This window comes from Euphorbia lathyris, chromosome 1 (assembly GCF_963576675.1).
Source record: "Euphorbia lathyris chromosome 1, ddEupLath1.1, whole genome shotgun sequence".
NCBI classification, from domain to species: Eukaryota; Viridiplantae; Streptophyta; class Magnoliopsida; order Malpighiales; family Euphorbiaceae; genus Euphorbia; species Euphorbia lathyris.
Window position 1 is genome coordinate 121,796,820 of NC_088910.1, and position 25,826 is coordinate 121,822,645.

The 25,826-nt window shown below is 36.3% G+C and overlaps 1 protein-coding gene across 1 annotated transcript; it reads right to left on the reverse strand.

Moving 5' to 3' along the window:
• Nucleotides 1-3,881: 3,881 nt before the first annotated feature.
• LOC136210831 (probable E3 ubiquitin-protein ligase RHB1A) lies at nucleotides 3,882-6,284 on the reverse strand. Its single transcript, XM_066002248.1, has 5 exons — nucleotides 6,118-6,284; nucleotides 5,639-5,767; nucleotides 4,757-5,189; nucleotides 4,498-4,607; nucleotides 3,882-4,402 (listed from the first exon to the last, which is right to left on the reverse strand). Exons 2-5 carry the CDS (start codon nucleotides 5,702-5,704, stop codon nucleotides 4,373-4,375), a joined length of 639 nt encoding a protein of 212 aa, XP_065858320.1. The 5' UTR covers nucleotides 5,705-5,767; nucleotides 6,118-6,284; the 3' UTR covers nucleotides 3,882-4,372.
• Nucleotides 6,285-25,826: the final 19,542 nt, after the last annotated feature.

The following is a 25,826-nucleotide window of genomic DNA, read 5'->3' on the forward strand; positions in this document are numbered from 1 at the left end:
CACTTAAACGCTTGAAATTGAAAATTCATTCCAATTTTCTGTAATTGATCCGTCTATACGTTTTTTTAGCTCCCTATGCAATTTTTAGCCGTCTAAGCGACGATAAACAAAAATATTTTTTATTATTTTATTATTTTTATTTATATTATAATTCACATTTGAACATTATCGTATAGTTATTCGTGAATTGTATTTATTATATATCTTGAAGAATTAGGGTCTCAATTTAACAAGATTAAGATTTAAGAAACAAGAAAATTAATAAAAATCTCAAACTTTGTAAGAAAACTTTGAGCCCTATTATTATGGGCTATTTTATCTTCTTTTATAAAAAAAATTAATATGCCCTTTTGTGGCATAATCTCTTCATTTAACAAATATTTCATTTTGGGAAAGTCTATTTTCATTTTTTCGGTAGAATCATAATTATATTAATTGGTTAATATTTATGACAATAAGAGTTAGTTACGACCTTATAAGGGAACGTGTGCTAAACATCTTAGAAGGATAAGTCGGTTCAATTCTTTTGTGTTTATGCAAATTTAATTCAATTCATAGTTATAAATATCGATTGAATACTTATTTTATCCTACCATTTCCATTCCATTTCTAGGATTTATAAGTGTTCTAAATCAATCTAGGAGTAGATTAGTATAAAACAAACTCATATCATCGCCTAAATAATGATCAAGAACTAAGTAGTCATGTACTTACGGTACAAATCATATGGATTCGATACCTAGACTTTTTCGGATTATTACTTGATAACAACGTGGTGCACTTGTTGTCCCTTAGCGAGTCTTTTGAACGTTAGCTCGGGATGCATCAATCAATAGCGATCATTTTATCATGGGCTTCTCTTGCTAGTTTAAGCCCATAAATTTTGCGTTCAAGATTAATGTTGATACTTCTATTATCTCGAGTTAGGTTCACGCAATGTTCTTCGTAAAAGAAATGGTGGAATAGGTTCACGCAATGTTCTTCGTGGAAGAAATGGCGGATTCTATAAAGCCTTTTCGAAGCTCATTTCGGGCAATTTTCTCTTAAAAGAAAGTGCTGCTATGGGAATGTGAAGCTTTGAGATGGTTAAAGAATCTTGGTTTGCACGGTTGCATTACTGAAACTCATATTGCTACTGTGGTTGATCACTTCCTCTTACACCTGGGCATGGACCGGCGAGCCCGTCTGCCCAGTCCTGGTCCAGGCCCATTTAGCCGAGTTTGTACACATGAAATTGGTGTTAACCCCGGTCCGGCCCAAGCTCGTATAAGCCCGCTAAAAACAGGGCAAGCTTGGGCTAGATGAATTTTCCATCGGCTCGGCCCTATATATATATATATATATATATATATATAATAATTTATAAATATAAATTAATTATATTTTTTATGAGATGATATATATACTTACCTTACCACCAATTGGATTTGATGTTTTGATAGACAATTAGTTTATTAGAATTTTTCCAAACTTATTAAGTATTATGTTGTGTGTACTATTTTTTTAGTAAGAAAAGTTGGTGTAACATTGTAATTGTAATTTTTTTAATATACAGATGGGTTTGGACGGACGGATTTGGAATTCATATTTTAGGTCCGAACTGAACTCGAGCCTGAACCCGATTCAATTTATTACAGACTGGATTGGACTTGGACTCGTTGAGTTTTATTAAAAGCCCGGCCCATCTGAGACTTGAGAATTGCAAGTTTCTAATTCGTTCTTTTAATGATGTTACTGTCAGCTTTATAAGTTGTTAGAATGAATAATTAATGTTTCTCATTAGCTTGCTAGAACTTCTTGTTCTATGTCAAATATACGAGTTGTCAATTAAACCTCTTGATTTTTTGTTACATGCTTTATATTCTGATATTTACAAAAATATGAGACTTCATACTGAGTATTCCAATATCAGTTACCTGATGATGACTTGAAATCATTATCTAAATGAATGTTAAACATTGAAAATAGGATAATGCTGAAGAACATTTGATGTACCTCGTAATATACCCCAGTTTGTTGAAAAAATGTCAAGATTCAGAATCTTGACTAAGTAAAGAAATACCTTATTTAGCAAGCTAAATATTACTCCCTCCATTTTAAGATAATTAGGAAGATAGTTACACTAAAAAAATTAAATATTACTCTCTTCATTTTAAAATAATTATGACATTTAATTACACATAGGCTTAAACCACTGTTTGACCCTTGATCTATCCAAAATTTTGTTATTTGGCCCCTAACATATTACTTGGTCACATTTAGCTCTTGACCTATCTCAATTGGTGCAATTTCATCCAATTTAAATAGAGACTTAACGTAATTGTTATTCTATTAGCACGTGATGATATTTTGACACTTAAATTTGATAAATTTTAGTTTACAGATTTGTTTTTATTTGTTTTTCTTTTTTAATCTAATCAATTATTTTCACATAAGAGAGTTTACGTGGCAAATAAGCTTCAAGACTGTGACATATCAAGCTCATGTGTCAAAATATCATTACATATGAGAGGGATAACGGTTTTGTCAAGTCTCAATCTAAATTGGGTGGAATTTCACCAATTAGAATAGTTCATGTGCTAAATATGACCGAATAATAGGTCAGAGGTCAAATAACAAAATTTTAATTAAATCAAAGACTCAATAACACCTTAAGCCTTACACATACCAATAAAATGAATTAAATTTATAAAAAATGAATTAAAATACCCTCCACTCACTAATTAAATTAAGACAAGAATGGAGTAATTAACATTTAAAACTCATTAATAAAGATAATTTAAAAAAAAAAAAAATTTGCACGCAATGCGCTTACATTAAAGAAGAAAGAAAAATCTTCACCCCACCCGGATGTGATTCGAATCCATGACCTCCATAGTCATAGGTAAGCTCTCAACCATTAGGCTAAGAGTTTCACCACCATTAATAAAGATAAATTATTTTGAAATGAAGAAATAAAAGTATTTTAGTCTATATCCTAGAAATTTAATACAAATCAATCATTTTCTTAATACGAAAGTACGCAATTAGAAAAACATGTAATTTAAGCCAAATTAATTATTGGTCAAATATTTGACACAAGGTTTTTATTCTCCAACTTGATTTGACTCCGTTACCAAATCGACATTTAAATTTTAAAGAAAACAATACCATTTGATAGTTCGTTTCGAGATGGTAATAAACAAAAACTAAGAACAATCACTTTCTCATGTGAGTTTACATTTTTCATGTCCATTTTTCAGCCATATATATTTTCTGCTATTTTGGTCCAAATCAGCTTGGACTGAGCCCAATTAATCATTGTATAAGCTGAGCTAAACAATTTTTAAAGTCAGCAGCTCAACCCAACAAAATATCTATTTCTACTCTCTACCTATTCCTTTTTTCTGCCAAGTATACACACCAAAAAGAAAAATGACTCAAAAACATCTAAAGCGAAAAATTACCTTCACACAACTATTAACTCATGGTAGAATTGCTAATTTTGCTGCAGCCAATGGATGCAGATAAAACTCGATGCAATTGAGGTGTCAAAATAGATTATCGTGTTATATCATCTATATAATTTACATAATTATAGGATATAAACACAATCGAATCAAACAGGTTTTGTCGAGCAAGTTGTCGTGTCGGAAATAGACAACCCAAAAGGCAAACAAAGTTTGAACAATCACCATAACACTCTAGGGTAAAAAGGGTGTACCATGAAATCTATTAATCAATAAAACAGTAAAGCCAAACTTCATGTGAAACAAAATGAGTATTATTTACACTAGTCGTCCAAAAAATAACCCCCTTTTGATCCTTAATCAAATTTGCTTAACCTGATCAACACTCCAAAATCAACCAATCTCACAAGCATAATTAAAAGACAGACCAAATTTAGAAAAGAAACAAAAAAAACCATGCCATTTACACTATCTTTAAAGAGTAAAAACTAAAAAGCAACTGCCAATGGTATATAAGTTCCCAAATTTCAACAAATCTATTCTAGGAGAAAAGAGTGTAGCAGAGGAAGGGGGGAGCCTACCTACTGACTTCTTTCTTTGGACAAGCATCCAATGTTCCAAATTTAGGCATGAGAAAAGACACACTGGAATCAATGAAAGCCTCTGGCCGCGCCAACCGCTCCTCCTCCACCCCCCCTTTTTTCGGTTTTCTTATCTCAATTTTTTTATGTTTGCAGAACAAAAAGAACAAAGAAAATAAGCACTAACTCTCAGAAAGAAAAAAGAATAGCTGCAGCCAAATCTGTGGCAACCACTGAACAGGAGGTATAGAACTCTAGACTTTTGTGCATTTGTAAATTTCTTTTTATCAAACTTAATTCAAACAACTACGAACTTGACTGTATCGAGCTTCTGTGTAGGTACTAATCAATTGGAGGGTCGATTATCATTACCTGCAGATTGAAAATTAGAACCATGTGTTAACAAGCATGACAATGGAGGTTCTTATATGATGACATGATCTAGGGACAAACATGAGAGAGCCAACCTTATCACAAACCGGGCAGGTATCACTTCTTTCCATCCACTCGAAAATGCATGCAAGATGAAAATGGTGCTCACACTTTGTTGTAATTCTTGGATTCTCTTCATCATATTCTACAGGGAGGAGAAAATTATGAAAAGTTTGCATCATTAAGAGAACAACAAATAGAAAAATACAGCAAAAATAGGCAAATCAGATCAATTTCGTTGCAATATGAATCCGAAAACTCTCAAGCAATAAAGTAATATGGTAACAGCATTACCTTCCAAACAGGTAGGGCATACATCCTCCTCCTCTGTTGCTGAAACAATAGGTCCAACTGACTTCGAGAGCTCAACTTCTTTCTCCTTCACGGGATCAATTTCCAAATCTGTTTGTACTTTACAATCTGAGCCCTTCAAATCATCACACTCAACAGAAGCTTCTCGAGAATTTATGCAAGTTGTTCCTTGAACAGAACCAGAATTTGTGGTAGGGACAGCTCCATCATCTTTATCACATGTCATCTCCTGAGGCCGTTGTGGAGTCTGAGGGCGTCTGGGAGCCACATCAAAGGGTATAGGTGGAGGAGGCGGCCTATAAGCATCAGGGACTGATGTGTCAAGGTTTGTGTCGACTAGGAGTCCTGTCGACATGGTAGACGCAGCAGCATGGCGAGACGATAATGGTACATGCTCTTCTGATGCTCTTGGGTACTGCACAGAAAGCAATATGCCGAACGTAATGAATATGCATCATTTAAAATTTTCAATTTCTTAGACTCATACAATTTCTGACACGAAAACACGATTTAAAGAGACAATCTGACTACACGATATATCATATTCAATCAATCTATATGGGACATATAAATAACGTAACCCGAATTGACACCATAACCTGAATTGACAACCCTGAGAAATTCCTATGATAGGTATATTTCAAAACAAAGCCATCAAAATTTAATCAAACACAAACAAAAACAGAAAATTCAAGCTGATGTATCCATTTCCACCCAATCAAATTGTCAAGAAAAAGCTTAATTAGCCATACAAAACTGTAGCAAAATTGAAAAATTATACTTAAGAACTATAATAGCAAAAACGCATCACAATGGATCAAATAACATCGAAAAATTAGAGTTTCGCTACAAAACAGTACTAACATAATAATAAGCCGGAGCAGTATTCAGTTCAGCTCCCTTGGAGGAACAGCAGCAACAAGCTCCCATTATTCTTCAAATTAATCTCCAAAACCCGTCTAAAATCAAATTAACTTGCTGCATCATATCCTCCTACACCATTAATAGAAACTTATCAACTCTGTTAAATCAATCAAGTGAAGTTAACCATAAGCGCATCTCAAAACACCATAACAAAACTCAAAAATAGCCCAATAACCATCAACAAAAAAAATCGCAATAAAACCCTAACAAAAACCTGCAGAAAATTAGCATAAACCCAATCAATCGAAATTAAACGAAGAGAAAAACCCCCAGAATAAAACACAAAAGAATCTGCAAATCTATTTGAGCTCACATACGACTGATCACACAGAAGAGCACAAGGTGGCTAAAAAAACGTGGCAACAGACCAAAAAAAGGTGGAAATAAACAAGGAATCAAAACAGAGTAGGAATAAGTACCGGATTTGATTGAGAAATTGAAAAAATAAAAAGGGAAACTAGAAATGGAATTGGAATTGGAATTGGGAGCGAAAAGAACAGGTAAAAGAGAAGAGAATTGCTTTAATGGATGCTTTTGTCATATGGGAGAGAGAGGGAGCGTTGTTTTGTGTGCGAGAACGACTTTCACTGAAAAAGGAGGACTCTTTAATTAATTAATTCTTATACAAATAAAACAAAACACTAATCTTTTTTCCAATTATAATTAATTAATATTCCTTCCTTATCCGTTATTTTCATCCCCTATTTCTACATTATTTTCGTTTTGTATTTAATACTAACCTTATAATAATTATTTATTCTTTCCTAATTACTTAAATAATATGGAGTTTGATCTTTTTTTCTTTCTTTCCTATTTTGATGATAATACAAAGTATTATGCTAATTCATATTTTGCTATATGATTACATTGATATTTTCTTTTATAGGATGACCTTAAATAAGGTTGACAACATATGAAGTATTTCATAATGACTAATTATTATTCAATAATATAAGTATTCTTTTATTTCATTATTTTATTATTAAGAATGAATAAAAAATAAAGAAGAATGAGATGAATGAATAAAAAATATAAATAGCTAGCCTAAAAGAGGAATTAAATTTAGCAAGTAAACCCGACTAGTTAAATATTTAGGTAAATAATTTATTATTCTATGAATTTGTATATATTATATATAGTTAGTTCTATTTTTTTCAAAACACGAGTTTTGATAAAACTAACTATTTAATCCTTTCATGCATAAATTTTATATAAATGATAAGTTTATAATTTTTATAGATATTCTTTGATTAAATTTTGTAACAAAAAATTATTATATATAAAGTAATATTAGTTACAATATTATACTATTATTTAGTGTATTTTTAGTTAGATATAATTAAATTTCTAATAATATAAAATTATAATTTGAATAATAATAATGTTATTTCTTAGTAATATTTTATTTTATGATGTGTTTATAATGTATCATTAAAAATATATATTTATAATCAATAATATATTTAAAAATTTATTTTAACAAATAATAATAAACATAATTATAAATTTATCTATCTACTATAATTAATTAGTTTAGTGGTTCATAATGTCCGATAAATTAATATTAAAAAAATCCAATTATAAAAAATATATTAATGACTAAATAGTGATAGAAGGATAAACTTGTCATTTTATATAAAATTTATGGATGGGGGGATTAAATAGCTAGCTTTATCGATATTATCGTGGGTTTTTAAAAACAAAAGGACTAAATAGTATAAAATGCATAAACTCATCAACTAATAAATAGTTTATATGGATAATTTAGAGAATCATACCACCATGCTCTTAGTAAAATACTACTCATATTTATCAATAATATACTTAAAAATTTAGAGAATATATTTTTTTTGTTTAAGTGTAAAAATACTACTAACATTGACAGTCATGAGTCATTTTATCTCTAACGTCTAAAATAGTTTAATTTTACCCCTAATATTGGCCTGCAAGATCAATTTTACTCTTCAAATTGACAAGTTTGATCAATTTCAGACATCAATGGCGAATACAGAATTACTCGGTTGGGGCCGATTTTATACGTGTGCTCGCAAAAAAAAACTAAATTTGGATTTAACGAGTACCTAATAGGCCTAAAATATTGAAATTTTAAATTTTCGACAAGCCTAACACTAAATAGGTCATTTTGGATTGGGGGGACTAATTCAATACCCCGATATTTTTTTTTTTTTTTTTGAGACAGGAACGCCGAAACTACTCGGGGTCAAGATGGTTACGGCGGCCGGTGGGGCCCGGGCCCCCAGGTCCCCCATGTCTACGCCCCTGAACATCATTATAAAACACAAATATTTTGTTCATTATTAGGGGTACTAATTCAATACCCCGATATTTTTTTTTTTTGAGACAGGCGCGCCGAAACTACTCGGTGTCAAGATGGTTACGGCGGCCGGTGGGGGCCTGTCTACGCCCCTGGACATCATTATAAAACACAAATATTTTATTTATTATTCTACACCGTCTATCAATTGAATCTAAAAAAATCATATTTTTTTATTTAATAATAGATTTGAAGGTTAATATTTTTAAAATTGACGAAGTATTTGAGATTTTTTTATTCAACTCGTACAAAATATAGTATGCTTTTTAAATTTTTGTCAATGTCTATTCGTATGTATGTGATTTTTTATTAATGAGTGATAAAATAATACACATATAGTGTAGATGACACGATTCATAACTGAGAAGATAGTTTGATTAACTATTTCTCAAAGGCCTGATACACAAATAACCCCCTGAACTTGTCCAAATATTGCAACTGCCCCCCGAACTTTCAATTGTAACAATTTACCCCTCAAACTTGTCCAATTGTAAAACATAACCCCTTAAACTTGTCAAATTGTAAAATATAACCTCAAATTGCTGACATGGACTGCAATTGAAGAAACACGTGAAATACAAAAGCTGCAACGCCCGTGGAGTGTGATAATCAGATCTTTGGCGTGATACGAATCCGGAGAAACGTTTTTACGGTTGCTTCAAGTACGGGGTAAAAAAATTCCCAATTTGGGGTTATGTTTTACAATTGGACAAGTTTAAGGGGTAAGTTGTTATAATTGAAAGTTGGAGGGGGCAGTTGCAACATTTGAACAAGTTCAGGAGGTTATTTGTGTATTAGGCCTTTCTCAAATTGACCCAACTTACAACATTATGGATAAATTTGCTCTTTGTGCCAATGTTGAATGTAAAATTGGATAAATTACACCCATTGCCACTAAACTTTATCCATTTTAACATTGTCTCCATTGAACTTCCATTGAACTTCAATTCTTAACGGTATGACTACTGAACTTCACACGTTTTAACACCGGTGGCCACTCAACTTTAACTAACTCCTCAAAATGACCGTTAACGACCTCAAAATGAAAATATTCAAGAATTAAAGTTGTTCAGAACAATATTTACCATGAAACCACATTTTTTATTTTCCAAAATCACCTTTTTGGAGCTTTCTCTCTCTAAAAATGCACACACACTCTCTCTACTAACCAAACAACACCTAAATGATCTCAAACTGAAAATTTTCAAGAATTAAAGTTCCTTAGAATATCATTAACTCTTCGAATTTTTTATTTTGAGACCGTTAACTGTCGTTTTGAGGGGTTGAGTGGTCACCGGTGTTAAAAAGCGTAAAGTTCAGTGGCCATACCGTTAAGAATTGAAATTCAGTGGTCACAATGTTAAAATGGGTAAAGTACAGTAGCCATGTGTGTAATTTACCCAAATAAAATTGTACTATTTAAAAAAATTGCACCTATTTATTAACGTTAAAGGTATTTTCGCACAATTTTTTTTCTAAATTGTATCTAACATTCACTTTTTATATATATAAACATAACCATATATTTAACACTCACTTCTTAAATTAGCTTTTAGGTCGTCACTTTCTAAGGATTCGTTTATTTAAGTTACTCTTATTTGCTATTTATTGTTGTTGTTTGGTGTTACGGATAAACTACAAATATTAGTTGATTTTTATCTAAAAAACAGTTGTTTCGAATTTTTACTAAATATTTTTTTTGTCTCCTATTTAGACTTAAAATGTATCCAAAAAATTGAAACAAACAAGCACTTAGATTTTATTTTTATTAATTTCCAATTTATAATATTTTAAACATAGTTTTTAAAATTGGGCCAGTAAAAAAAGCGAAAAAATAAAAAGTTAAGGGTGTTTGTTTCAACTTTTAGGGGCAACATTTAACCTTTTATTCAATCTGTAAATATTGTGTATAGTTAGGTTTAAAAAACAATAATTTTTTATGGAAACAGTTGAACTTTATGAAAGCTTCTTTATGGAGTTTTTCATTCACAGTTGTTTGTGTTTGTGTTTGTAGTTATTTGATATTGATAAAACTATTCTTTTTATTTCTACAATAAGGTTTGATGCGTTCAATAAAATTTTATTTCAAATTATTTATTTATAAAATAAAAAATGTATTACACAAATCAATAATTTATCCTTTTTTGTTTCTACAAAAACACGTTTCTGCTTTAATATTATTTCTATTTTATAATATTATTACCGAGAGAACAATGTTTTGTTGCGTTCAATAAAATTTTGTTTTAAATTATTTATTTATTTAGCTTGTTTATATTAATTGTGTAATATATTTTTATTTTATAATTTATTTGTTGATTAATTTAAACATGTCCATATTAGATATTTTTACATACTAACAAATAACAGTCCGACATAATTTTACCAAACACTAATAATTAAACAAGTAATAACAAACAATTAAAAGCAACCGTAATAGCTATTAGCTAACAACTGAACTAAACATGCCCTAAGGGTTTTTCAGTTGGACTGGTGTTCAACCCTATTAGTATAACAAAACATAAATACCTCTTTGACTATTTGATGAAGTTAGTTTTTTTACTGCCTTTATTGATGGTATAAATCTCGAGGTATCCATTTGTAAACTTTAAACTACGGGACTGCGTTTCAAAATCGTTCAAACCACATGTTTTTTTTTACTTTTCTCTTAATTTATTTTTGATTTAAAACATATACATATTAATCATTTTACATACTAACAATAACAGTTAACTATCATTTTATTAATCAATAATCATTTATATACTAGAAATTTTAGAATACATTTAGAAGTATTCTAGAAATCTTCTTTGAATAATTTGCAAAACTGAGGAGTTATTGGTTCATCGGCATACTCGACGCTCAAGTCAGTGCAATATGCAAATCTAAACAGTAAAGTAAAGTTGAGGCTAGAGTTTTAAGGATACATTGATGATCTCCATGACTTGCATATATAGGCAATGTAGCCTTTTTGTAGTTGTTTTATGTCAGTGTCTTTACACGCGCTATGTTGCTATTAGGACATCTGTCATTTTCCAAAACATATCTTGTAGGCATGAGGGGCACCTTGATATTTTGGGGCAGGATAGATGCAGCCACCTCTTACCGGGTCTTTCTTTAGTTGTATCAAGGATCATCTTTTGTATCTTTTTGGACATATCGATCAACTCTCTTAGGATTCGTCTTATAGGATTTAAGCCTAAGCCCAATAACTAGGGGTGTTTATCGGTCGGTTCAGTTTGAAAACCGAACCAAACCGATATAACCAAAAACCGAATAACTCTAAAAATAAAAATCGAACCTAACCGAATAATAATAAAAACCGAACCTAACTAAACCGAAATAATTCGATCGGTTCGATTCGGTTATTCGGTTTTCATTAACATTAACAAATTTCATTAACAATGTTTTTTTACTTACTAATACAAAGATGTTGCTGGGTATTTTAAATGCAACCATTTTTTTTTTAATTTTAATGTTTTCAAGTTCCTCGGCATTTATTTATAGGTAACAATCATTTATTTATATGCAACCGTGATGCTGTGATTATGCATCAAACATTGATGTTGCTGGAAATTTAATTGTTGTTGGGAATTTAATTGTATGTAATATATTACTGATTATACATATATTGAAATGTCATGCTTAACAAAAAGCCTTAAATATGTTATAAGTCACAATTGTAACTCTAAGCTAACTTATAACAGTAAACGGGAGGTATAATTCTAATAATAATAGATCTAATTTTTTATTACTTCATTCATATCGGTCGGTTCGGTTAGTTTGGTAACTTTGATTCAAAAACCGAACCGATCAAAATTACCGAAATATTAAAAAAAGTAAAACCGAAACCGAACCTAATAGACCGAAAAACCAAAATGCATCGGTTCGGTCGGTTATATTGGTCCGATTCGGTTTTTGAACACCCCTACCAATAACAATGTTGAGCGATTTCCGCAAGTGCACAAAAAGATACGAGAAATAAGAAAGGAGATAGTGGGTCTCCCTGCGTAAACGATTTTCCATATTAATTCAGTTTGATTCACGTTTTAGGTTTATAATATGAAAAATCGTTTAATTGGATTTGGTTTTGAGATTGAATTAATAAGAATCAGATTAGAATATATATATAATGTTAGAAATCAATTCTGTTTTTAGTATGAATTACAAAACAGAAACATTTAGTGTTTAAAATAAGAGATTAATTGTGTTCGTTTGCATTAAGCAAAGAAAAAAACTTTAAACTTTGTATAAATTATAAAAGTGTAATAACGTAAACTCCTTCAATTCAAAGGCTTTGAACCGCAGACAATCATATACGGTCGGGTTAGATTGCTACCTTAACCAAATTAATACTTATTTCTGATAAGCCGACTTAACGATCATATCGTCCTTAAGAATGAATTTGCCTAAGTGTTCAACAAAGTTTCCTTGTAAAGATATTGAATTTAACTACGTTTTAATGAAAACACCAGAACTCACTTCGGATCATTTACAGAAGTGCTACATAAAAATATATTGAATTGCATTAACTTTATTAGATGAAGTGTGAATTTGATACAAGTTTACAGAGAACAAAAAGCATGGAAGCATTCAAAACGACATTGGAGTTCCGGGTCGTCAATCCTTTCCTCAAACCTCGTTAGAGTTTATCAGGCTCCAGGGTCGAATCCGTTACTTAATCTTCTCGTTGAATCTTCAGAATAGAGATGGTTCTTCTACTACCAAAATGTAAAATAGTTTGAACATATCTTAATCTAAATCTAACTGCTATTGTGTTTGTAATTAATTTAAGAACAACTTGTGTACGGCAAGATTGCTTTACAAAAATGAAATCTAATCTCTGACTCATTTCTGAGTCAGAGTTTCTGCATAAATTTTGCATTCTTCTTAATTAATCTAACTCTTAATATTGAACTCTGAAATCAACTCTTTATTTATAGATGTTGAAGAGTCGTGTTCAAGGATCGTGTCCGCTGCGAAGAGACGTTTCTATCCACCTGAACGGACGCGTTTCTTTGATTTTAAACATATGAAAGATGTGCTGCAGAATTTTTGATCTTACCGAGATCATGGAATCCCTGTCGAGATTAGGGAGCTGTTGATTTGTCTTCGAAATGAAGGAGAGAGGCGTTGGAATTTAGCGTGTCGCGACCGAGATTCGGGAATCTCGGTCGCGATCTCTACCGAGATTCCAAAATCTCTGCCGAGATTCAGGATGTTCCTCTCAGTTCTGACTTCGTTCCCGTCTTCCTCGTATCGGTGTGCTGAATTCTTCGTCTTTTGGCTCGTAACTTAGGGTTTTTCCTTCGGTTTTGACCTGTTTTCGTTCCTATTTAGATTTTACCAAATATTTAAGTACCTTGCATGAAAGAAACATATTCGGACGTAAAAGTCCTCTAAATAGATATAAACAACACGATTTCATAGCAAAACTGATGTAAATATTAATGATATTTTAGGTATATTTTGGGCTTAACAAACAACTTTATCAAGTTGATTTGTTATCAGAAGCCCCCCTATGATCATTCGAAAAAAGTGCATTTTAATATCGTTACTATCATGACTTTTTCACATTTTGAATTTTCCTTTAACACGTTATTTGCCAACGTTATCACATGCTATCTGATTGGTGTGAAATTCACCCTTTCTGAAGGTCAAGTTTTAGGATCATGGAGCCCTTTCCACCCCTATTGTTTCGTATAAAGTGGACTACCTCTTGAATAAGAACCACATTACCGTGATTTGTTTACTCAGGATAAAGTTGCGTTTGTTTGGGCCAGTAAGATAGCAAAGATAGGGCTTGTCGATACATTTCATTATCACTTTATAGACCATATTGTGGATGCTTATGGGGCGGGATTGAGAAATCAACTCTAGATTGGAAACTTTCGAGACTCGGGTGATTATCGCACCATTAAAGGAGGCGCAACAGGGACCCAGGTTTAAGCTTGTAAAACACATTTGCAAAATTGATCCCCTAGAAATCACCAAAACGCTATTGATCATGGAAAGAAAATGGTCATCGTCTATTAATGTAATGCTTTGTGCCACACCCACCTGTTATTAACATCAAGAATCCCTTCAACTTTATTTCTCCACCATGGAACCAAAGTGGAGGTGTGAAAAAACTTGGTATTCTTATCACCGTGCATAATCTATTAAAACTTGGACTTTTGAAACTGGAGTGTTTCTTATTGCATTAACACATAATTGAACTCATCTGAAGTTTTTTTCTCCAAGCAGTCATACCTAAAGGAGACATTTACCAATCTCTCTATTTCAAGTCAATTGAATCATAGGTCGAGAAACATATTGAGAACATGATAGAGATTCAATCTAGGATTAAGGAGAGGAGAAGAGCATAGACTAGTTTCCACCGCCATCCGATGGAACACGCGGTGGTGGGTTCGAGGGTGGAGAAAAGTTGGGCGTTACATTGGTTCCAATCGGGAGAGAATAAACATGGTTTTCTTAAAGAATATTTTTCTTCTTTCCTATATTCAATCTTTAAATATATCTAAAATCACAATAAATACAAGACTTTTATTTTTTTTGAATCAACTAGTATATAATTGGTGTAGAATATGTGAACACAATATTTAGTTTTTTTAATAATATATGAAATTAGTCTAATTTACTAAGTTAGATTCTTAATTATACTATTTTTAACATTACGAATAAAAATTCTCTTAATTAATAACAATAAGAATGTTTTATACTTTATAAATAAAAATCATATGGACAGTTTTGCATTAGATAAATCAACTTAACTTGATATCAACATCATCTATCCTTTTAATTTTTTTGAGATTACGTGTCTAAATAGGACAACATTATCAACAAAATTTTCAAGAATTTTGAATTTTTTTTTTTTTAGGGAAAGAATAGTTGTATTAAAGAATTAAGAATGCGTTACATTAGACACAGCCAAAGTTCTCACAAACGGAGGGGCTGAATCCCAAGAAGTTGGACTAGGCCAATAAAAAGAATTTTTCGCTAGACAATCCGCTACTTGGTTTGCCTGCCTTTTAACATGGGTAACAATAATATTGGTGCAGGAAGAGGATATAGCCCGGCAGGCGGAGATGATACTCCCTAGCTCCGAGATATCGACCATTGTGTTGTTGAATTTTACCACCACGGCTTCAGCATCCATTTCGATAACAACGTTCTGCATATTCCGGTGCTTTATCCAGCTAAGGGCCTCAAACAAACCTACTGCTTCAGCAATTATTGGTGCCCATTTACATATGACGGCTCTCACCCAACAGTGCCAGATACGTCCCAGACCATCACGGCAGACGCCACCAAAGCCAATACGACCGCCCTGCCCGTCTACAGCAGCATCAAGGTTCATCTTCACCCAGCCAGTCGGGGGAGCAGCCCATCGCACAATGCTGATCCGGCTCTTCTCTCTACTCGGGGTTGTTGAGAACGTGTGGTGGTCTGCCAGCATGCGCAAGGCGAATTGGACCGCCTGTTTAGCAGGTATGAGCTTTCCATTCCACAGGTAATTGTTTCTTTGTGACCAAATCACCCAGAGAACCATACAGAACTTCTCCATGTCATCTGCATTAGATAGCTCATGAATCTGTGAGGCGACCCAGCGCCCAAAATTCTCACTGTGGACTTGTGAAAGGGTCAGCCCCGCCTCTTGCCAACACGTCCCTGCGTATACACAATCAATAAAAACGTGGAACCTGTGTTCACCAAACGAGTCACACAACACACATCTGTTCGGAATTGCGATACCCCGTAGACACAATTTCTCCCGTGTAAGGAGATAGTCTGCACATAATTTCCAGATAAAAGTTCGTACCCGGGGAGGGATATCAAGGCACCAAATCACCGACCAACTACACTGTTCGTTCTCCTGGGCTGATCCTCGCCACTGATCGAACGCTAAGCGATAGCCCGAGCGTACTGAATATTTTCCATCTTTTTCATAGTCCCAAATCATCCTATCCGCTCTCTCTCCATATCCAACTGGAATTGTCAGAATGTCCTCCACATCAGACGGAGTGAAGATCCCCTGCAGTAGATTCATATCCCAGCTCTTTCGATCATCATCTAGTAGGCCAGCGACCTTGTATTCCTCAAATCCTGACAGCACAACAGAAATAGGTTTAAAATGGGGTCGATTTAGGATCCAGGGGTCTGACCAGACCTTCATTATCTGTCCATCTCCTATCCTCCATATGCACCCCTCAACAAGAGTAGCTTGTGATTCCAAAATGCTCCTCCATACTAAGCTTGGGTTACTCCCCAATGCAGCCATCCAGAATGTCCCTTCATGGAAATATTTAGCCTTGATAACTCTACAGGCCAGAGCAGTTGGATTGGTAACCAGATTCCACGCTTGTTTTCCTATTAGTGCCAGATTAAAAGATTCGAGGTGGCGAAAGCCCAAGCCTCCCATATCTTTCCTTACACATAGTTTCTCCCAAGAATCCCAGTGAATTTTCCTTTTGGTCATACTAGAGCCCCACCAGAATGAGTTCATCATTCTCTGGAGTTCATCACACAGGGAGGCCAGAAGGAGGAATATGCTCATACAGTACGATGGGATAGCCTGTGCTACGGTCTTTAGTAGGACTTCTTTTCCTGCTTGTGACAGGGCTTTGCTTTGCCAACTGAAAAAGCGCTGCCACAGTCTGTCTCTGAGATAGCTGAAACCCGCTCTCTTCTTCCTACCAATTAGTGATGGGAGCCCGAGCTACCGACCCGTGTTGAGTGGTGCCTCGATGCTCAGCGTTGCCTTGATATCTGACTAGACTTGGGGGGTGACATTAGCGCTAAACAGGATCCCTGACTTTTGAAAATTTACAGATTGACCTGAGTCCATCTTATATTTGTGAAGTATAGCTGCAACCACTGCACATTGATTATTAGTAGCCTGGAAAAAAAGAAAACTATCACCAGCAAATTGTTGAAATACCTTTCCACATGATTTTGATTTGACAAAAGTATTTAAGTAATGATAAAAATATTCTAACACATTAAATTTAAATGCTTTGATTTATTACACTAATATGTTTGTTCAATGTTGAGTTTAATTGTTTACAAGACATTAAGATTAAAAAGCCCAAAGGCCCTTAAAGTGGAAGTCAAACCCAAGTCAACACATCAAGACCATTCGGCCCAAGAGTTCAAAACGAAGCTGTATCAAGCAAAACGACGACTCAGCTTAAGAAGGATCGAGAAGTCTTCAAAGCAAAAGCTTCAAGTAGAAGTTGCTGAGTTGGACGACAATGCAGCCTGGACAGCGGCAGACAATGTTCAACTTCTAGACAAAGTATTTCTACTTTGGAAAAAGTTCAGAAGGCGCAGGAAGCTGTCTCGTGGACTTTTCCTTAAATGTCGAAACATTATGTCGTGGACTGACGAAGACAGAAGATGCAAGAATCCTATTGGCCAACGACGCTGAGCACGCCCAGAGTGACAACGACAGGAAGCCATTTCCCTCCAACGGTTATTTCGAAATTCGAAATGACCAGGTGCCTCAAGTGTCACTATATAAAGGCCATCCATTTGCTTCAATCGATGCAGATCTTCAATTAGTCGAAACGCTGACCAAATTCATACTTGAAGTTTCTGTGAGAAAAGCAAAGCAAATACCTTACACCAATTTCTATATTATCGTGTAAAAGTCTAGAGTGATTTTCAATCATCTAAAGTGTCTTAGCAATTATTGTTTAGGGCAAACACTTTATCATTTCTAGAAGAATAGAAAGGAGAGGCTGAGTACTCGGTTATAGTACTCAGCGTAGATATAGGAGTGAGTAGAGGTATAGAGGAAGGTACTCTTGTTATACTCAGCTTCTATCTGTAAAAGGTTTTGTGCTCTACCTTTAAAGAGCTCAGTAGAGAATTCAAAAAGCTCGGAACGAGTTCCGGGGACTGGACGTATGCGGAGAGGCCGAACCAGGATAAGTCTGCTGAGTAATATCTTTCTAACCCTTAAACTCCTTTAATATATATTGCTTGCTATAAAACTGACTAAGTAAAGAACTCACGCTGAGTTAAGTCTACTAAGAAGTTGAGTTCAGGAATAGACTCTACGTGCTATTTCCTGACTCAAGTAAAGAAGCAGACTTAGTCACAAGTTGACTAAGCTTGTGTCTTAAATCTACTTAGTGACGCTGTGTAAACCTTTTCATAAGAAAAGAAGTCAGCCTTAACGGACAAAATTTTAAAATAGTTCCTATCCCCCCTTTGGAACTAACTTGTCACATTATAAGGGACCAACACAAATAACATGTGAGATATTCTCGGCACATGCAGGCTCGCCCTTATGCCTTATAAATTGCCCAGATTCTCCTCCTTCTTTATCAGACCAGTCAAGCCCTCTGCACAAATGATGAATAAGTATGGCGATAAGGGGTCCCTCTGCCTCAATCCCCGTTGCGGTTGCAAAGGCCCCACCTCCTCCCCATTCAGCAGGAAATGATAGCTGACTGTCTGCACACATTGTATTATCCAGTTAACAAAAGTCAGGTGGAAGCCCAATTTGATCATAATTGCTCGGAGATACTGCCATCTAATGCTGTCATATGCTTTACTGATGTCCAGTTTCAGTGCCACACCCCCTTTCTTCCCTCTAATCTGCCTTTTCATAGTGTGGATGAGTTCGAAAGCTACAATAACGTTGTCTGAAATTGAACGGCCAGGGACAAAAGCAGATTGTTCCTCGGATATTATGCTAGGCAGGCACCTTTTTAATCTGTTTGCAAGAACCTTAGCCAATATTTTGTAAATTACATTGCACAACGATATCGGCCTAAGGTCTTTCATGGCGCTAAGAGACCTCGTCTTTGGGATCAGAACAACATTGGTGTGGGATAAGTGTGTAGGAAAGGTACCTGATAGGATCCATTGGTTGCATTCATCGAATAGATCCTTGCCAATAGTATCCCAGAATCTTTGGTAAAAAGCTGGATTTAACCCGTCCGGCCCAGATGATTTATCTGGATGCATGGAGAAATTGGCCGTCCTAAATTCCGCCTATGTAAAAGGGTCTATGCGCTCATCATTCATCAAACTACTGACCCGCGGTACAATTCCTTCGAAGTCAAAATCCTCAGAAGAGGGTTGGTCGGCAAACAGCTTATGGAAGTATTGCCTAACTTCCTCCAGCATCTCCCCTTGTGTCTCAGCCCATGACCCGTCATCACGCTGCAGCCGTGTCACCTGGTTTATGCGGCGCCTCCCAGTGGCCACACGATGAAAATAAGAGCTGTTTCTATCCCCTCTTGTCGCCAAAAATCTTCCTCTTTATGCAACAAAACATTCAGCTCTGCCCTTTTATCAGAAATAAGTGACGACTCGTTAAGTGCCGGGTTCAGTGCTTAAGCACGAGATCGAACCACAAGGACTACTATCCCAATTTGTTGATTTCAATGGGTAATATGTTTATTCAGCTGGTTGAAGAGCAATTTTGTGCTTTAAACTAATAAAATAAACTCCTATCCTAAGAAAGCAATAAACAGAACTAGCCGCAGGGTGGATTGTGGTCAATGATAGTTGCAATCCAGGTAGGGGAATCCATTGATTAATCCCTACGAATATGGTAAAAGGGGTTCAGGTTTAAGCTTTATAAAGATTGAAGGTAATCGCCCTAGGTGAAAGACTAATATGATCAGTATTGTCTTTCCTATTCACATGCATTCGGGTGACGGCTTGATTAGGCATATACCCTAGGTCATGCAAAGCATTAGGTTTATTGACAATTAAGGCTAAAGCCGTAGCCCAGCCACAAAGCCTCATTCCTAGAGGTCTCTAGTGAAGTCGGATTTATGCAAATTCGGTAAAGATGATTCCATGGTCAAGAATCGATCTATCTAATATCTAGCTCGTGCCAGGGTTACAGGCATTAGGCGCAATATATACATAAACGTGCTAGTTGAGCATTATCAATGCTCATTCTAGCAATTAATCTTGTCCCTAACATCATCTATGCATAAAGCATACATAATCCAATCAATTCAATAAGCAATTCTTAAACCCTAAACCCTACCATTCATAGCATCTTAATCAATCTCATCCACATCCTAGATTGGATGGGGATTAGTTCATAGACAAACTAATCAGAATAAACATGTTATAGGGGATAAATGAAGACATTCTTGAATAAATGTAAAGAAGATTAAGGGTGAAGAAATCCTAAACCCGTTTGTCTGATTACAAGGTAAACAAGGTAGATCCTCCACCCTTTGAGCAGTTCTTCGAAAATAAACCTAGACTACGAGTGCGAAATTAAAACTCTACTTTGGTGTCTGCTCTCGAAATAATGAAAAACAAAAAGAACGACCCCCACTTTGTATGTTAAGCTGCCTATTTATGGCGATAGGCAGCAAACCTAGGTCTTAGAGGGGTAAAAATGGCCTTTCCCGCGTATTACAAGCCTCTAATTGGGCTAAAATTCGAGATTCCAGCTGGGGAGAGGTGTTTTTGCGCCTCTCCCGCCTCATCTCATCGAGACAGAGGCTGTCTCGTCGAGACAAGTGGCCGTCTCGTCGAGACAGTCTAGTGTCTCTATGAGACACTGCCTGTCTCGGCGAGACAGGCCTGTGTCTCGATGAGACAGGCTCCCAAATGAGGTAATTCCCCGGTTTTTCTTCACTTTGGTCCTTGGGCTTCCGAAATCCGCTCTAATGGTTCCTTATGAATCCCAAAAGTGCTCCGACGATCCCTGAATTGTCCGGAATCACCCCAAAAGGTTCGGGTCTAGTTTGGGAAAACTCGAATACGCCTTCAAACACCTAAAAACACAGAAAGTGCCATAAATACATGAGAGGACTTATTTCTACTAAAAGAGAAAAAAATGAATATAAAACTTAAAGAAAACGAAGCGAAACTGAACCAGAAACGGTCTAAAAATCCTATACAAATGGGAGCTATCAACCTCCCCACACTTGAACCTTGCTTGTCCTCAAGCAAGAAAGAATCAAAAGTAGTGAAATACCAACAAATAGCTCCCGTACACGGACAAGGATCCATTGCACCTTTATTATTCCTACGGTTTCAGACTACTCATGTTGCAATTAAAAACGACATGAACCTCAAAAGCAATCTCCAAAACTGATCACGTAATTTTATCGACCAACACTTTGCAAAAAAGAGAGGCGAGGACTAAGATTGCTAGCTCACAGGTGGACACTCTTTCACTCAAGTGTTTAGGTAAAATATGAATTTGGTAAACCGCTCTACAGTTTATGGCCAAATGGTCACGTTGGGATTGCATCATCCATCCGGTCGAAATTAAGCATTACAATTAAGCGAGATTATAGGTCTTTAAAGGGTTGTAACACATGCTAAAGGTTTTGGGGTAGGAAAAAGGGAATTTAGGCTTAAAGTTAACGACTAAACTAGCTAGAATTTTGGCTTAAATTGGCACTTTTCCCGCTATGCGCGCGATAAAAGCTCAAGGTTGTTCTTTTTTTTTTTTTAGTTTGGGAAGCAACTAAAGAAAATCTTCTATCCTTTCCTCCACAATTTACTCGATTTTTTTCTCTTTTTTTTTATTTTGTGATAGAGGGGACAATGAGTCAATTTGATCGGGTTACTTCTTCTTAGAATTTCAACCTTTCCATTGTAGCTAACGGCAAAGTGTGTGTGCCCAAGCATTCTTCTAGCCGAAATTGAGTCAATTAACTAGGGTGAGAAAGGGTATTTATGAAGGCTAAGGGCTTGTAACTCGGTTGATCAAAGAAAAGGTGTAAATAAGGATCAAAGGGGCTTATCTAGTGGAATTGGTAAGGGATTTTGGCTGATCAAAGAAAAGGCTAAGTTCACAAAGGGTTATACCTAGATTGCCTAATCATTTCAAGTTCAATTATAACACAACATTCAACCAGTATTGGATGCAATTCCTATGAGCATAATGACCATAAATGTATCCCACACCTAAGAGATCAATTGTTCCTAAAACTGAGTCTAAAATATTGAACTTTAGGCTCTAACTCACAATTTAGGGGTTATTTGTAACAATCCTAGCCTCACCTAACGAATCGTTCCATGTCAATCTTAGTTAAATGACACTCTTTGGAGACTCAAATGTTGTTCACAAGTTTTTGCATGCATCAATTTCAACTGAGCTTTCGGGCCTTTTAGGGCACAATTTCAACTGTCATGTCAGGATTACTAGATGCATCCAAATCAACTACCTAGAATTCCTCTTTTTTTTTATTCCTAAAAGCTAATGGCAAAACAAGAAAAACACAAAACTCAGAAATCCTAAAAACTAACAAGCAGAATGAAAACTCAAAAATCCTAAGACATACAAATCAATGGAAGAACTCTAAAGTTTTCTATCCTGTTGCAACCTCCCCACACTTACGATAAGCAGTTATTCCAGAAATGCAAAAAGCAAAGCATACAGTAAAGTGCGAAAAAGAAATAGGATAGAAATACTCCCTAAGGATGGCGATCCATCCAACCCCGAATGTCACTTGCCAAGCTGTTGAAATCTAGACGAAAATCCTGGAACTCGTAATTAAGCGCCCGGATGTTCTCCCTGTTCTGTTCACCTACAGCAATGGCTAGTTCCAACCTTTCCTCGAGGGCACCAATGTGACCTGGTTGGTAATCTGCGTCCTCTGCCTCCTCTTCCTCAGAACTTGATGTCAGCATATCTGCCGCACCTGTCCGAGAAGAACTAGCTCTGGTTGTACCTGCAGCAAAATCTCTAGTCCACACACCAGAGGTGTGAATAATATGTGCCCTATTCAGGTAAGTTTTATCCAGCAACAAGAATGGTTTGGAAGGCCTGACATTCAATTCCGTTTCGAGTTCCTCTAAAAAGGCTATTCAGGTAATGATAGCCCCAAACGGGAAGGCCGTGCGATTAGAGAAGCGAAAGTTAGCCATCTGGGTCCATAGGACGCGGGCCATCCGAGCTGGACGGCCTTTTTTCATGCACCACAGCATTAAGAGGTCCATCTCTGTTACCTTGGCAGCCTCCCTCTGACCATTTAGGTTAAACGAAATCCACTTATGCATGAGACGGTCCATTGGGTCCGTCAAGCTTGCATTGGTGGCCGTTTTCTTGCTATAACGAGACTCTCTAGATACTTTAGTGAAGTATTGGCTATGGCCTAAATCCCGTTCCCACTCAACTATATCGGCCTCCTTAAACTCGAAGGCCTCATTCATGTCTTCCTCAGTCCATACACGCTCAATATTATTCAGGCGAAAGTGAAGAGTTTTCACTCCGTCGTCGTCTGTCTCCAATTTTAGAGTTGTGTAGAACTCTAAAATAAAGGAGGGAGATAGAGGACGACGGCGTCGTTCAATTATCAACCACCCCATATTAGCGAGAAGGGATTGAACCCGTTCATCTAACCCGCACTGTGTCAACCACTCCCAATCAAAAAATCTAGGTGTTGCACATTCATATTTTTTTATTTTTCTAAAAAGCCTACCCTCGTCAACAGACTGAATAAGGAAAGGACAATGATACCTCTGTGACAATTGACAGGGGTGGTACCGGTTGGCGCGTGGCTCAGGAGCAGGAGGGGGGTCGATGATTCGTGCTCGAACGGTGCCCGGAACCGGAACCATTTCATCGGGGAGTGTATCAAGACGACGACGGAGACGGCGGCGACGAGGTTGATCTTCCATTGAATCTGTTAAATGCTAAAATTGAAGAAACAGTGAATTAAGATTGTTCAGCAGCAATTCCGAAAGTAAAAACCGAAGAAGAATTGAAATTTGAACAAGTAATCTCACTGAAATAAACTAAATCCTAATAAAACGCACAAAAGAAAAACATAAAGAAGAAGAAGGAAAAAAAATTGTGGAAACATGCAAATCCCTAATTAGGGAAGAAGTTAGTAAATCAAATCCTCAATTAGCTACTAAAACCAATCATTCTCTAATCCATCAATTTAAACTCCTAAATATTCAAAGATCCCCAATCAGCTCTATCTCAATCAAATCCTTAAGTTTGCCCAAGCCAAAATCAAGGAATACTCAATATAAATCCTAAAGCATGCAAATCCCCAAAACTTCCAAACTCCTAACAAAGACCCATGGCAAAAATCAACCAAAAATTACCAAAACAAATGGAAATAAAACTTACCAACTGAGAACCTTGAACAGAAGAAGGAAATGAAAGGAAGGAATGGAGATGAAGCAAGGTGGAGAAAGGTAAAGGAGTTGGAAACCTTAAATAGATGGATTTAGGAATGGGTTTTGGTAGTTCAAGGGTTGGAAGATGAAGAGGTGGGAGTTTAGGAAGGTGAATGGGTGGAATGAGTTGGGGATAGAGAAAGAAAGAGAACCTAAGGGATTTAAGAGAGAGAAGGGGAATGAGAGTTATGGTGGTGATAGAAGAAAGGTTGGGTTAAAAAAATGGGTAGGTTAGGGTTAAATAGGGGAAGAATGGGAGATTTTAGGGGATTGGTTCGGCCAATCCCCTAATTGAGCCGTCCAAGTTAAGCCTTGGGCGGCTCGTCTCGTCGAGACACTATGTGTCTCGACGAGACACCGCGGCTGGCAGAAATGCTGCCGCGGTCCTCCGAAGACGTCTCGTCGAGACGTGGGCTGTCCCGACGAGACACGCCTTTGTCTCGGCGAGACCCAGCTCATCTCGCCGAGACGAGGCGTGATTCCAAATTTTTTTTTTAATACTAAACTAATAAATCTATTCTATCCTAATGAACCTGTGCAATGATATCTATGTTTTAATAAAAACTGAAAGTAAACAAATAAGTCCAAAATGAATTAATTAACGAGATAATTCGATAAAAATTAAAAGAAATTATTAGAGGATTTGTTCAAAAATTGTACTCATCTTTGGGGTGCCTACCAACAGCGCTCAATTTTAAAGTCTATAGAGCTTTAGACTATCCTTCCCCCTCAGGGTGCTGGTGGTTGTCTCTCCCTTGGATTTGGTTCATTGTTAGGAGGCAGCTGTCCGGTAGCTCGCTCAGAGTTAATTTTAGCCAGTTGGCTAATATGAGTCTCTAGGCCCTTGCAGAAGGCCTCATTGTTGGCTAGCCTACCTTCCATGGTTCCAAGGATCTTTACCATAGCATCGATCTTCTCCTCCATTCCACTATTGGGCCTTTGCCCCTGATTCTGGTTCTGGTTCTGGTTCTGCTGAGGTGGTGGTGGAGCAAATCCTGGTGGTCCTAGAGCTGCTTGGTTATTAGACCAACTGAACCCGGGATGGTTCTGTCTCCACGGAGTGTTGTACGGTCCAAATTGTTTGATATAGTTCACCGACTCAATGACCATTGGGCAATCCGCGTTATTGTGCCCGCCACTACAAATCTCACATTTAGCCACTACTTCAGGTTTCTGAAACTGAGCTACTAGGAGATCCATCTTCTCAGTCAGTGCTGTGATCTGTGGGTTGGGCTCTGCAGATGTACTTGGGGCAGCTACTGCAAATACTCCCCTTCTCTGGCTTGGCTTCTCAATCTGCCAATGTGCACTCCTCTCGGCCAGCTCCTTTACCAGACTGTATGCTTGAGCTGCCGTCTTGTTGAACAAATTAACTCCTGCCGCGGCATCCAGGGAGGCCCTGCTAGCAGAAGTGATGCCTGAATAGAACAAGTCCACAAGATGGTGCACCTAAAAACCGTGGTGGGGACACTTCCTCAACAACTTTTGGAATCTTTCCCATGCCAGATGTAGGTTCTCACTCTCAAATTGTCGGAATGACGTGATGTCACTCTTAAACTGTGCAGTTTTTGATGGCGGGAAGAACTTGGCCAGAAATGTGGGCATTGTCACTTCCCAATCAGTCAGAGAACCCGGTGCTAATGAGTTCAGCCAATCTGCAGC